Genomic DNA, 14,706 nt, shown 5'->3' with positions numbered 1-14,706 from the left:
AGATGTAGACACAGACGATCGGCTGCAGGCAACACCCTTACGCGTCTGTCGCACGTTAATGGGTACTTGTCCCCGTCCCGCTGAATTATTTATTACTTCTTAGTCCTTATCCAAGAACAAACTTAAAATTCAACGGCCGCATGGTCTAATCGACAGGTTAGTGGGGTAGCGGGAGATGGGGGAAGAGCATTATGATACTGAAGTCTAGCCAGAAATAAGTCGGGCATTCAGCTCGATACTGCACACACACTTGTGGTTAAAAAAATATCTTTTGTTTTTTTTTTTTTTATTTATTTATTTTTTATTTTTTACACTCGCACCCACAATACACAATCTAAGTTCAAACACCAAACCTCCTACAGAATAGTCTTGCGTCCAAGGTATAAGGTTGTCCTCCTTGGTACCTCTTTCATTGAAAACAGGACTTAACAGTTATTGGACATCGGTGTTTCCTACATTTCTCCAGCTGTGACATATCTCATTGCCGTTTCCATAATGCGGATTTTCAGATATGATTTGAAGGCTTCGTTCAGCAACTTGAATCCTCCTGAGCGCATTATTTTGCTCATTCACAGTGATACAAAATTGTCAGCAACTCGGTATCCCTGAACATAGTATATAACGAAACACAAACGCGTGTGCACAATTTATTAATGATCATGGATAGGACAAGAGATCACACACCGGTGCCAACAGGTTTATGATTGCCGTTAACAAAGTTCCCACTAAAGTAGTTGGAGCTGCGGGGTGAGATGCATTACAACCATAGACACCACATACAGATCCTACAACCTCTACTACTGCACGAAAAGCATGGTCTTGGCAAGTTCAAGGGCTTTCTGTCGTCCAAACAACTTTTCTACAATTACCAAGGAAAACTCCATGGTAGTTCCTGGCCCTCTGCTGGTAACGAGGTTGCCATCAACAACAACCCGGTTTTCTACTTCACTTGGATCTGAAAGTTTGTTGCACATAGCAGGGAAAGCAGTAGCCTTTTTACCCTGTGAGATCAAGATCAAGTCGTCAACTATACAGAACTATTTAGAAACGCCTGTAGAGTTGCAAATGACAAATGACCAAAAGACTTTTCCAAAGTGCAGGGAGGAACACAAATTCAACTGCTTCAAAGATCTTGAAGTGAAATCTGTGTGTGAAATCTGCTGTATGCTTGCCATTTCGTTTACGCAAAACCTTCAGAGAGAAGTCACTGCACAAGCACGTTATACCTTCAGCAAGCCATGGGCCTCAAGGACTAGGGCTGGGGATGCACATATTGCTCCATAAAGTTTATTTGATTCTCTTTGTTTCTTCAGCAGATTTACTAGCTTCTCTGAGTTTGCAAAGGTTTGAGCACCACCAAGTCCACCCTGCTCGATTAGCAAGCTATGGTCACTTACACTATGATATGTTTTAAAGTCAAAAGAAGAGGACTTCGGTGATTGCATCTCTTACCGGTAACACAATCAGATCATATGGACGATTGGCAGCTTCATCTAGGAGAACATCTGCAACTAGCTTAACTTTCCGAGAAGCCAAAATTTCAAGTTTATCTTCAACAGAGGCCACAACCACTTCAGCTTTTGCTCGCCGGAGTACGTCAATGATGATAACAGCTTCCATCTCTTCAGTCCCATCAGCAATTGGTACAAGAATCTGACAAGAAGGAGAGCTAGGAAATTATGATTGGAAATAGTTCACCAGCCAGATTTTTTCATGCATCTCATAGCCCAGCTTAGCTCGTCTTCTTATAGTCTACAGGCACCTTAGGTTATCCCTCATTTCCAATAACAGTAATCAGAAGAGAGCAAAAATCCATGTGCCATGTTATTCTTGACCAAAGAAAACTATGCGGCTGCGTAGAGCATAAAATGGAGCCTCAACTTGACAAGATAGCTCACAAGAACTCAGATTAAACAAGAGTAGAACAGTCACAGTCGAACATGCTCTTACTCGCACATGCTTATCATTATTTCTGTTGTAAACTGTTTAAACCTACAACATAAACCATGTGGTCATGATCTGATAATGCATTCTCATCTACCTGGGGAGAACTATCAAATGTCCACTTGATTGGGTTTAACTCGGTGAAAGTATACTCATCCCCTTGATTTGATCTCATGACCTGGATACGAATATAGGTGTAAGAAATTATGAAAAGAGAAAAACAGGACAATGTAGAGAAAATTGGGTTTGAAGACAACCCACAGACCAGCATACAAAACAACCGAGAGTCAATTATTTTTCGCAGTTAAGACCGGGGATAAGAACTGAAATGCAGAAATGTATAGTGACTACTGCTCATGTGATACTCATGCATCAAATTCGAACAAATCAAGCTCTGAAATAAACATGCAGAGATGGCAAGTTCTCAACTCTAAGTTCACAAACTTTTAGCATTTGAGGCAATGACATCAGACATGTCTAGATCCCGGTTCTTCACAAATATTAAGAAATAATCTAATAGTGAGAAAGAAGCAAAGCCCCTAAACTCGATCCAATTCCAGATGGATGAACCTAAAACAAACCTATTATTATACTAAATACCTCAAAACAAACGATACTTTTGCAAACACACGAAATATTTTAAAACAAATTACATTACATTGTTAACTCATCATGGAGTAACACTAAACACATAATTCTTGAATTTATTGGACTCATAATACTAGTATTTCCATGAGGTCTTAATGTTCACTAGACGGTTCTTGTATCCCCAATATCATCAGAAACTGAGTTCTAGCACAAACTATGATATCATTACTTAATTTTCGACTGGGTCATTTTAGAGAAAGGTTTGTTGATTTCCTCTTTTTATCCCCTCCAAAACAACGTTACATGAAAAGATATTGCTTAGCAACAATGTACTCATGGTGTTTGAAGGAAACCATACGTCAACATAAGCACAACACAGGAACATTCTTCCCTCGGTAATATGACTCATTTCTCCACATGGCCACAGAGATTTTAGCAATCAATTCATGTTTATTGGTCTCAACTTCTTTTCATACTTAGTGCTTCTGAAAATCATCTCCAACTGCATTATCCATCCTCTAGGTAACTTTTTTATCCAAGGTTCCTTAAACCCTCACCAAGGAACAGTTATGCTTTCCATCTTGCCATTCAATCCCCACTAAGCAAAAACACATCTCACTGACTAGGTTTATACCTTTCAATGATTCTTTTGGTCCATGCTTAATGAACAATACTCCAAAATTTTCAATGAGATGCAGACATACTGACCCCCCAACCAAGATAGATTAGCAAATACAGTTACTATAACTGCTAAAACCGCTAAGACCCCAGCACAATTCTTCAGATGTATCAGCAAGTACATCGAATTGTACCTTACATTTACAACAATACCTGTTTTATTGCATAAATCAATTTTAAACTTGTTTTGGCTATTCGAAATTTTTGAGGCCCAAACGAAGGAAATAGACAAGACCCTTGGCACAAACAGGTTCAGCGTTTTTGTGCCCATCGTGAAATATGGATCTTAACCTAAAAGAGAAGGCTTGAAACAGCACAAATAAGTTGGAAAAAGCAATGAGAAATTATGGGTTAAGACAATGGAGGTCATCAGAATAAAAGGGCAATGAGAGCAAATGCAAGAGGTAACCTCCGAACAAAGCAAATCAATTTGGCAGTTTCAATCTTTGCTACTGACTACTGTCCACATCATCAATATTCCCAGTAGTCTCTGGCTCAATATTTCTAATTTATTTTATTTCATTTTTAAGCATGAAATGTTTCTGGTTTTATCTATTTCACTTACACAAAGGATCAGTTTGCTTTTTCTTTGCACTTTAGATCTTCCCTCAATTCTTAGAAAGAATAGTACCAACAAATTGTTCATTCCTATAGGTCCAGACATTTGGGTCAAGGGTTGCAGTTGCTTCCATCAAATCAATCGCTCGAATAGCCTTCAAATTTATCGTATTTCTTTAATTTTAAAATTTTCAGTAAATTAGTGAGCGTTGACTTTCAGTTTGTTAGCCTACAACTCAAGAACTTCTCAATTGCAAGGACAGGTTTAAATGCAAAGGAACATCTTTCTTGTCTATCATTATCACAGTAACTGCATTAGACATGAGGGATAGTGGAAGTACCAGGGGTCCAGAAACCTCATCAGCTTTTTCTTTTCCATATAACAGTTCAACAAGAGCAACAGCATACTCCATTGCCGTTCCAGGTCCACGACTTGTGACTACTTTGCCATCCTGCTGCACCCTGGATTCAACAGCAGATGCAGAGGATGATAACTGATCCATAAATGAAGGGTAGCAAGTTGCCTGTGAAAGTGACAAAACAGTTTCAGTCATTAGAAGTCCACTGCTAATCACTGATTTTTTTTTTTCCTGATAAATTACTAAAATAAATAGATCATAAATAAGTAGAGCTAAGAAAGTTTTCTTACTTTCAACCCCTTCAACAGGCCCCATGAGCCAAGCGCAACTGCAGGAGCAGCACATATTGCAGCATATGGCCGGTCATTTTCAGCCTGCTTTTTCACTATGCTTTCCAATGTTTTGCAATCCTTGAAAGTTGCTGCACCAGGCATTCCTCCCTTACCATTTATAAATTTCAGTTAGGAGTATATGACTACAATAAGAAAATAATAAGAGAGCTCATCTACTTTTGACTTGGTAACCTATGAATTGGAGTTCTTGGGTCTATTATTTGAGTTCAGTTGGAGGTTAATCATACAATGATGACAAGAAAAGATCATTCAGTACAATAGTCTTAATGTTCTCCTCATCAAAATTAACAATCACGTGATCATCAGGAAGATTAAATGTCGATATCCTATTAACAGTAAGAAAGAGAAAAAACCACAATTCACAGCATTAGTAAGACAATCGTACATTCTTCATTGTGAATAAGAGCCATATAACGTTACCAAAGGTGCATTCAAACATTCAGCTCGGCAACCACATATGAAATGAAAAAAGACCAGTATATGTACTCGTCTAAGAATGTCACAAAATTACAGAAAATCCACCACAAATAAATGAACCAGAATGCACCGGATTCAAGCACGTCACGTGCAATACGACAATTCTATACCACATGTATCTATGCGATAGATAACACGAAGACAACATCTCACCGGAAGAGAGACAAGATCAAAAGCAGTATCAGCGCAGTCAGAAATGAGAGCATCCGCGACGATTTTAACGCCGTGGCAGGCGTCAACGCCGAGCTGCTTCTCCACCGACGCCACCGTCACATCGGCGCCCGCTCTCCGCAGCACATCAATCGTAATCACCGCCTCCAGCGGCTCCGTGCCATTCGCCACCGGCACCAAAACCTAGACATTGCAATACAACAACATACAGCACACAATCAACTAAATTTGATTTGGAGAAAGTGATCAACAGCGCTTGTTGAGTACCTTTCTAGCAGCAGATGCCATGATTAAAGTTGAGAAGCGTTTGTTTCTGCTAGGAACTGAGTGTGTGTAGAAAGGTGAGAAGTGGAGGGGTGATTTGGTGAGAGGAGATAAATAGGGGGCGAGAGGGGTGAGGTGGCGTAAATGTAGTGCCGCCATTTTATTTTTTCGCACTGTTGAGTCGAAGCCTCTGGAGATAACTATGTTTCGCCCTGGCTCGGGGTATAGATTGAATTTATCTTATTTATACTATATAAAAAAAGAAAATCTCATTTTCACTAACAATTCGCGTTTACTTACGTCGTGATACTAATTTTTTAAACTATTAAAAATATTTTAATGTATTTTTAATTATTTCTATTCAAATTCTTCTTTTGGTCTATCTATTTATACTAATATAATATTTTTATTTACAAACGACAGTTTGTAAAACAGCGATACTAATTTTTTTTTTGATAATATCGCTAAATTAATTTATTTTATTTATTTATTTTTAAAAATATAATGTGTTGGTTTATATATTTCATTTTTATTTATAATATATTTAAAGCATAAATTATATGTATGCAATGACAGCGTGCAGTTCATTAGAAAACAAAAAAGGAAAAAGGAGAGGAATTGAAAATTATCATATAATACAGGAGAGTTATATTTTCAAAATAAGTAAAAATATTGTAGATAATTTGAATCTTAAAATATAACCATAAGTAGTTGATGTATATAAAGAGGTAATATGAGGAGGAACGAAGACAAGAGCTGCAACCTAAGAGTGAAACGTGTAGCTTTTTTTGTGTGCCCGAGAACAGTACCACGAAGCCACAAGCCTCGTAAGATAATAGAGAAGTAAAGGTAGGTCGCTCAGATTACATCACAAAAGGGGGTTTCCCCTAATATGATCCAAAATATCCTCGAGGCACAAAAGGTGTACGAGCTATTCCCCTAAATACGAAGGTTTACGAGACTTTTCCTCAAAGTTAGAAGAAAGCCTGCAAGCCAATCTATACAAGATTCAAAAAGATCCAATGAAATTTCAGACGCAAAAACCAAGAAAGATAGAGATGCTCCAAGATTTTATACAAATAATTTGTGAATTCCCAACTCGCATGTCATTGGAGCTTATTCTTATTGAAAGATCAAGAAAGATAAAGAGCTTTTAAAAAAAGGACTTGAAGGACACATAATTGCTTCAAAATTTGTTGCAGTGTTATTCAAGAGGTTGTGAGTTTGAGTCATGTAAATGTTAATATTTATAAGTCTACTTTAATAGTAGTATGTTATTTTTTTGTTTACTTTTAGTTTGTTTGTTAATTTAAAATTATTGATGTATTATGTATTAAATATTATAATAATTGTATGTTGATTGATAGAAAAATATCGATATGTTTCAAAAATAAGTGAAAAGCTCAACTAGGATTAATTCATAATTTGCTAATAAAGCTTATTCAATGAATATGCATAGTTCAAATTTTTACTATTTGTTTAATTATATGAAATAGAAGAAAAATAAAACAAAAACTCATCAAAATTTTAAATTACTTTTATTAATTTTAAATGCGATTTGAATATATAATATAAAGATATGAGGATAAGTATGCTTGAGGTATTTTAGTTAACATGCATTTTGCTAACAAAAAATAATTACTCTGAATTCGCACGCTCAATCACTGATTAGTGGCAGTCCAAGCATACGCGTAATTTAAAATTTTATTATATTTATTTAAATTTATCAAAAGAGTATGACAATAAAATTATCACCCATACTAAATTATTTTAATTTTAAATGTGCTCGAGTAGAAAATCATTGAAAACCCATGTAATTGAATAAATATTATTTTACAAATAAATAAATATATTCTAAAGTATTTTAGTCGGGTACATATTTTGTTAATCAAAATTAATTATTCGAAGGTCCTCACATTCTATAAATAGCATAAATATAAAAAAAATTAATAAATTGGATAATTATGCTTCTTATAAAAAGTTACATAAATAAAACAATATTAAGAAAAGGGGGATGATTACACCCTCGTCTTATACTATTTAGTATGATTACACGTAGATTCCTTGTGTTTTGAAAAATTATATTCAATATGCATGACGTTTGTTGTCTTCTAATAAATAAATTCGCCAATTAGTTAAAGTTTTTCGAGTATTTAATATTAGCAAAAAAAAAAATAAAAAATTCATACGTACTTCTAATTGACTTGCATACATCAGTAATAAGTCAATCGGTGATAAGTATATTTTTTAAAAAAATTATTTTGATAATAGCAATGAGTTTGGTGATTTTTTTACTAATAAAATGACCTGTTAATGACAACAAAAATCAAAACACACCTCATAATTTCTCAAATTATAGAAAGTTTACCTGTAATATATACTAATCTATATCTACAGTAATACAAACAGAAAAGGCCCTCCAAATTCACAAATAACGTCTAATGATGTCACTGCATCATCTGTTTGAGAAGTAAAAAATATTCTTCGTGATAAAATATTTAATTTGTTCAACTTTTTAAAATTTATATTAATTAATAAATTATTATTTATTTCTTTCTTTTTATTAATATAATATATTAATTTATATACTTAATTTTATTTATAATATATTTTAAATTATAAAAAATTATTTATTATATATATAATTGTTAATTAAATAATAACTAGTGCAATTCTTTCAAAAGAAATTAAAAAGGAAAGAAGAAAGAAAGAAAGAAAGAGGGGAAGTGTATACTTGTACTCCTTAGCCAAAAGCAAGCTCAGGAATACCGCGGCACAGTAAATACTTTCCCTCCCCAAGCACGCAACCGTGGTATCCGGGAACCACTTCACCCACTGTACAAATTGCAAGAATCACCCCAAGTAACGACGCCGTTCGCCCCTCTTAGCGGGTAAACCCCACTCCCCAGTCACCGGCTCTTCCGGTGCCTTTATCTTCTCACCCCCAAAATTTCGCTATATAAAAATGCTGATTCCTGTCAGTCCTTTTAACATTTTCCGAGACCCCTTTCAATCATTTCTCTCGCTGGAGCTCTATTATTCTCCTCTGATCGTTATCTCTACTTTTGCTCTGTAAGTACTCTGTAATTGCAATTAATTAGTTAATTTTGTGCGATTAATATCTTTATCCGGTTGTTTAATCCTTTGACTTCGCTCGGCGTGTGCGAATTTTTGTTCCGTTTGATCGGATTGTTGCTGTTTGCGGATTCTTTTTGGATCTACGCGTGTTTTCTTTTGGATTTGTATGTGTTTCTATCTGCATCGCTTACATGAATTTATTTGTTTGTTTGGTGGTGTTACTTTGGGATTATGTTATTTATGCATGTCAATAAATAATTTTAGCTGCAACAGCACTTGTATGAGTTTTTGAGTTGAGTTCAGTGGTTTCTGTTGCTGGGGATTGATTCTGGTCGACTTCATAACTCTTTAGTTGAATTTCTTTTGTTCGTTGTAGTATTTTCTGTTTTTGCTTTGTTTTGGTTGGGGGTGGAGGGTTAATCGTTGTTCATCTTTGAAGTCATGAACTCAGTGGAGCGACTTGACGTTACAATTGTTCGGATTGGGTCTCAACGTCATTTGGATATTCATATTATTTTTGTGATGATTTACTATTTTAATGGGATGATTCAACATCGGAAAAAATGTTTGATTCGCATACAATCTTATATTAATTCTCAGACACGCATGCTGAAATTAACTCAATTACGTATGAAAATTAAATACTTCTTAAAGGTTCTCACTCCAAGCAGTAGTCTCTTGCTGATGAATTGGAACATCTTCCATTTTCTTATTTGATATATTTTTTCTACTGGAAGACTTTGTTCTTGGAATTTGGAATTGCATGACTCCAAGTTTTATGTTATCTGCATGAGTTCTCTTTCCATACTTTTTTGTTTTAGAATTTTTACCAACTTTTGTTCTCATTTCAAAATTTTGAAGTTTGAAATGGATGTCATCTATTTTTCTTAGTGATTTTGCAAAATGATTACGCACTAGATGAACTTTATTCAAATTGCTTGACTAATTTTGGAACAAATAATACACTTACATGAAAGGATACTATCCATCTTCAGAATTTGTTGACTTGGGAATATATGTCATTCTACATGGACTGATTACAGAGGAAGCATAAGACCATGTGTATAATTTTTGCATATTCTCTTCTTACTATACCCAGCTATTACACTCTCACTTTGGGCACTTTTATGCTTACTAATATCCATTTCTATTCCTTTATCCTGCCATTTTCTCTTGCAAATAGCAATTCTTGAATTTAGGTTCCCATTGATGGCGGATAATGAAGAGGGTGGGGAAGCTGCTCCCAGAGGAAATGAGTGGGAAGTTGTATCACTCACTGCATCAGCATATGCTGCTGCACCTGGTCCTCAACAGGTTGAGTCAATCAATGATAACCAGGGTAAGTTAGGTGGAGAGAATGATGCTGAAACTTCTAATGCTATGTTTATGTCTGGTCATTTTGTCTTCCCTCCAAGTCAGCATGAGAATTTGCCATTGGCACCTGAAAAAAGTGAGATACGCGAAGAAAAGGGTGGTGAGTATGATGTTTCTCAGTTAATTTCAGATGACGGGGGTAAATCGGCTTTGAAGGATGAAGAAAATGTAAGTATCAGAGAGTTGATGACGGATGAGTTTCCTGGAATTCAGATTTTTGATGACAAAGGTAACAGGTTATCAGCTTCCGGTGCATACTTTGAAAAAGATGTGGTATTTGACAAGGAGAAGAACATTTACAACACTACAGAATTTAGTTCGTTCCATTGCGAATCAACCATTCCCAAGTCTGATACTGTTGAGGAGGGTGGGGAGACTGATTATTCTCTTGTACCTGAAGACCATGGCTTGGATTCTGGCGTGTCAAATTTCCAGAAGCCTGATGAGGGGGAAAAGTACGATGCTGGTGGCCTTCCTTGCGAAGCTTGGTGGAAAAGACGGGCTGTTTCTCTGTATGCCCACGCAAAAGAGGCAAATACGTTTTGGTCTATTTTCGTTGCTGCAGCTGTTATGGGGCTTGTAATTATCGGTCACCACTGGCAGCAAGAAAGGTGGCAGGTTTTGCACCTCAAGTGGCAGTTTGGTATTAGTGATGAGGTATTTGCACTTACTATGAAATATTATGACATGCTTCCTGATTGGGGTAATTGCATTTGCATTTCATGTTTTCTAGATGACGGTAAATCTGCACTACCCTACACCAATTGCATGGCAGACATGATTCACCAATATATATATATCTTATGAATTGATGTTTCATGTTGAAATTGTTTGAGAGAGTCAGGGATGGAACTCCAACATGTAAGTTTAACTTTTGCCTGTATAGAGTCCCATGTCAAGCTAAGACACCTAGGTATATAGCCTCACCAGGGAATATTGATTTCTTATTACATAGTGAGGATGGATGGTGTCAGCTGAGTGAATGAGGTTCTAGAAAAAATAGTGTTGTTGCTCCCTTCTGCCCCTGCATTTAAAAAGCCAAAGTAATAAATGAACAGAAATGCATGTGGATGAATGATGCTAGTATTTCTAGTTTTATGTTAGCAAGAGCTCTATAAAATACTGCCTACATAGCCTTTCCCGTGTAACAGCTTTCCTTTCCTTACTTCCATGCCCTTGTGGTAAAAGGCATAGCCGCATATGTACTCTTGCTTCTCTTGATACTTTCAAAGTTTCTTTTTCTTTTTCTTCCCCCTTGGAATGGTATTTATCCATCGTGCTTATAATGGGAAAGTAGTCAAGTATTTGGAAACAGTGATCAATAAATGATTACTGATAATAGCAACTTACTCTTTGTGAATGAAGAAATTCTAATTCAATCACTTCTTGTGTTTTTAATTTATACAATTAGGAGTTATCTACGAGCTTTGATGCTCTCGTCCCCACCAAAACATTAATTCTGCCAAAGTATTTTGATTTGTGATACGTCATATATGATTGTAGTCAAATTTAAAAGTGGTTTCCAGTGTTTAACTTTTTGCTGTATTGCACGACGTCAACTTGGTTCTTATATGCTTACTCTATGTTGTCTCTGTCATGCACAGAGGATGGGCAGGGTGCTTGGTCCCATATCTCGATTTAAAGATGTGATTGTTGGTGGCCACCGACGGGGTTCACTTGTTCGGGGCAGCACCTCCACAGAACGTTAAGATGATGACGAAAAGGCTTCATTGGAAGAAGAGTTTAGTGAATGTGATAACTTGTTTGTTTTATCAATTTGACTACAGCTTTCTCTGGACTAAGCTTGTTAATATTTATCATTGGGGGGTTTGGGTGGGTGGGGTTTGTGTATTCTCTGTTTAATATGACTTAACAAGTGGTGAAGAAATCAAAATTGTTCTTATATAATGTAGTATCTTAACTTGCATAGCATGGCGCCGGCTTCTATCCTGCTTCAGCCGAAGCATTTGCATCGACGCTCCATTAGTCATGCCTAACGCATCCATCGAGTAAATTTCTGGAGTTGAGATTCTTGTTGTGCATGTATTATAACAAGTTTTGGATCACTGGTTTGATCTTGCGATCATACATGTAGATTTTAACTATGCATTAATTGCTGCGACCCTGTTTGGTAGTTCCAGTGGTTGCTTGTCTTGTGTATTGACTAGGAAATTTTGGTATTTAGCTTATTAGAGAGGATTTATGCAGGAAGGAATACTCAAAACTTTCATCAAGGAGAAAGTTCATTTGTAGGTGAGAAACCTGCAGATGTGCACTCTGCCAATGAACTTCTGAAGATCTTTTCTTAATTTCCTATTAATGCGACTGTACTTACGCATGGAGGCACTTGAGGTGTACTTGCGATAATTTCTGCCCCTGTGGTGTGAATAAATTGTCAGAATTTTTGTAGTTAAGTAGAAGTAAAAGTTAGGGTTGTTTGAAAATAAAAATTAGAGTATGGGTTATTTGAAAAACAATTTAATATTTATATTTTTACTAATAAGTTGTGAATGTTGGTAAAGGACTGTTTATAATTTTTTATTTGAAAAATACTTCTAAGAACATGCGTGTCTCTGAGTCTCTTCTTTCTATTTCATATTATCTCGTGAAATACTTTTTAATTTGATTCTTTGAGAGTTTTTCTAAAAATGTATTTTTAAATATATTTCACTATTTTCCAAAAAGTGATATCAAGTCAATTATAATCCTTATGTTTCATTTTCTTATATGGTATTTTACACATCATTTTAATTATAATCAGTTATATTTTTATTACGCAATTGATAACATTTTCGCCAAAAACAAATAAGAGTCACTTTCACTAAAGTTAGTTTATTCCATTTTTTCTTGGTGAAGTGAGATGTCGAATGATCATGTAAATTTGTACAAATCTTTATTAATACTTAGGATAAGTTATATTAACATTTTATGAGGTTACGTTGAAATATCCAAACACGTCGTATTATAGTTATATTCTTTGAGATTATAATTGTAATTACACTACATTCCTTATTTCTTATAGTTATAGTTGTAATTATAATCATAATTATGCTCCATATTCAAAATCAAAGCTTACACCAACAACCCCTAAAAAATATTACATTGACACTCGTTAGGAGGGTGTGACTTTCATTATGTCAAGACGGATGGTGTCGACATAAGCTTAGAGTATGTCAATATAATGGGTAGAATACACTTTGCCCGCTTTGATTATTTTTTATGTGACCTTTACCTTCTTAAACTAATAAACGTAATATTTACCTTCTTAGTTGAATAAAAATACCCCTCATATCTTGAATAATTATATTATTCTCAATATATTTTGGTATTTTTGCATTAAATCATTGTCAAATTATTTTTTAATTAATTAGAATCAAAAGTGGAGTAATAAATTAATATATATAATGGATACACAACAAATATAATATAACTGACAGTTATATATGCTTTTGAAAAGAAATTGACAATATATATGCTTAACTAAAAGTCGAACATTATTTTAGAAAAAAAGATTAGATATATTTATTGTATCTGTTAAACAAAACATGTTAGAAAAACTATTATGCATTTACTCATTTTTATCTAGAAAATAAATAATTAACAACTTAATTTTATTATCAAATTTATAAAAAACAATTGCATAAAGGTTGTTTTTTTTGGCTTATTCTATTCATTCATTACTTAACTTTTAATATAAAATTCAAACTGTTTAACTTACTGATTATATTTCACTTTATTATAATTAAAAAATATTTTTCAATTAAGAATATTTTAATCAAACTTAAAATCTGTTAAAAAAAAAAAGAAATTCTTTGAACTGTATATATGATATATAAAGGTAAGTGTTATATTTGTTAATTTCAAAAGTAAATATTATATAAAAAATAATTTAAAAAGCAAAGTGTATTTGACACTCAATATAATTTACCCTAATATTCATAATATAGGAAAAAAAATGGTCATACATAATATTTGCATAAATGAATAAAATCATCGCATCAAACAAAAGACAAAAGTAGAGAAAAAAAAAAAAAATCATGTGACAACAATTCAATACCTACAACAAACAACATTAATAGATAAAACGTTACGCATGGCCTCAAAATGTGGACCTTACAGGTCTTAGTCTGTACTTGTATACGTGGTACGTTCAAACCTACGTGCACAATTGATTTTAAAAAATGGTCATACATAATATTTGCATAAATGAATAAAATCATCGCATCAAACAAAAGACAAAAGTAGAGAAAAAAAAAAAAAATCATGTGACAACAATTCAATACCTACAACAAACAACATTAATAGATAAAACGTTACGCATGGCCTCAAAATGTGGACCTTACAGGTCTTAGTCTGTACTTGTATACGTGGTACGTTCAAACCTACGTGCACAATTGATTTTAAAATTTAAATAATAATAATTGTTATTATAAAATATATATTAATTGATAAAAAATATTGAGACAATAAAAGAAAGTTACGAGAAATTATCAGAAGAAAATTACTTGGCAAGATTTTACTGTTGCGCATTACTTATATTTATGAAATTTATCTTTACTAAACAAAAATGATCAGAAAAAGAATAAGAGAAGAGAGAGTGACGTGAAAGTTGAGAAGAGGCGGGGGGGAAGGGGGGGAGATCAATAAAATAATTAAAAATATAAAAAAATTACATGCCAAAAGACTGAATGCTTACTTTCTATTTATGGGTCAGATAATTTGCCCAATACATTCTTGTGAGGTGTTTATTTTATATTATGAGGGCTGGGTTAGTGGTGTTTGTGGATGATTACGGCTATCGTATCTGTAAATTTTCTTCTTCAACACCATTATCCCACTGTTAAACCATATTCATACACATT

General features: G+C 34.3%; 2 protein-coding genes across 5 annotated transcripts; one reads left to right on the top strand and one right to left on the bottom strand.

Moving 5' to 3' along the window:
• LOC105176947 (protein DJ-1 homolog B) lies at window positions 620-5,606 on the bottom strand. The gene is made up of 8 exons (XM_011099936.2): window positions 5,396-5,606; window positions 5,111-5,311; window positions 4,418-4,567; window positions 4,110-4,292; window positions 2,042-2,122; window positions 1,453-1,653; window positions 1,227-1,367; window positions 620-1,001 (listed from the first exon to the last, which is right to left on the bottom strand). The coding sequence occupies exons 1-8, from the start codon at window positions 5,549-5,551 to the stop codon at window positions 798-800; spliced, it is 1,317 nt and encodes a 438-aa protein (XP_011098238.1). The 5' UTR covers window positions 5,552-5,606; the 3' UTR covers window positions 620-797.
• Window positions 8,318-11,555, top strand: LOC105176946 (ATG8-interacting protein 1). 4 transcript variants are annotated; one of them, XM_020698808.1, is made up of 5 exons: window positions 8,318-8,464; window positions 9,654-9,809; window positions 9,975-10,073; window positions 10,155-10,501; window positions 11,449-11,555. In XM_020698808.1, the coding sequence occupies exons 2-5, from the start codon at window positions 9,680-9,682 to the stop codon at window positions 11,551-11,553; spliced, it is 681 nt and encodes a 226-aa protein (XP_020554467.1). In that variant the 5' UTR covers window positions 8,318-8,464; window positions 9,654-9,679; the 3' UTR covers window positions 11,554-11,555. The 4 variants fall into 4 exon arrangements, with proteins under 4 accessions (XP_020554467.1, XP_011098237.1, XP_011098236.1 ...); XM_011099935.2 differs by having other exon boundaries at window positions 9,975-10,501; XM_011099934.2 differs by having other exon boundaries at window positions 9,654-10,073.

Source organism: Sesamum indicum, linkage group LG14, assembly GCF_000512975.1.
Source record: "Sesamum indicum cultivar Zhongzhi No. 13 linkage group LG14, S_indicum_v1.0, whole genome shotgun sequence".
In the NCBI taxonomy this organism is placed as follows: domain Eukaryota; kingdom Viridiplantae; phylum Streptophyta; class Magnoliopsida; order Lamiales; family Pedaliaceae; genus Sesamum; species Sesamum indicum.
This window is presented reverse-complemented; position numbering and strand designations above follow the sequence as displayed.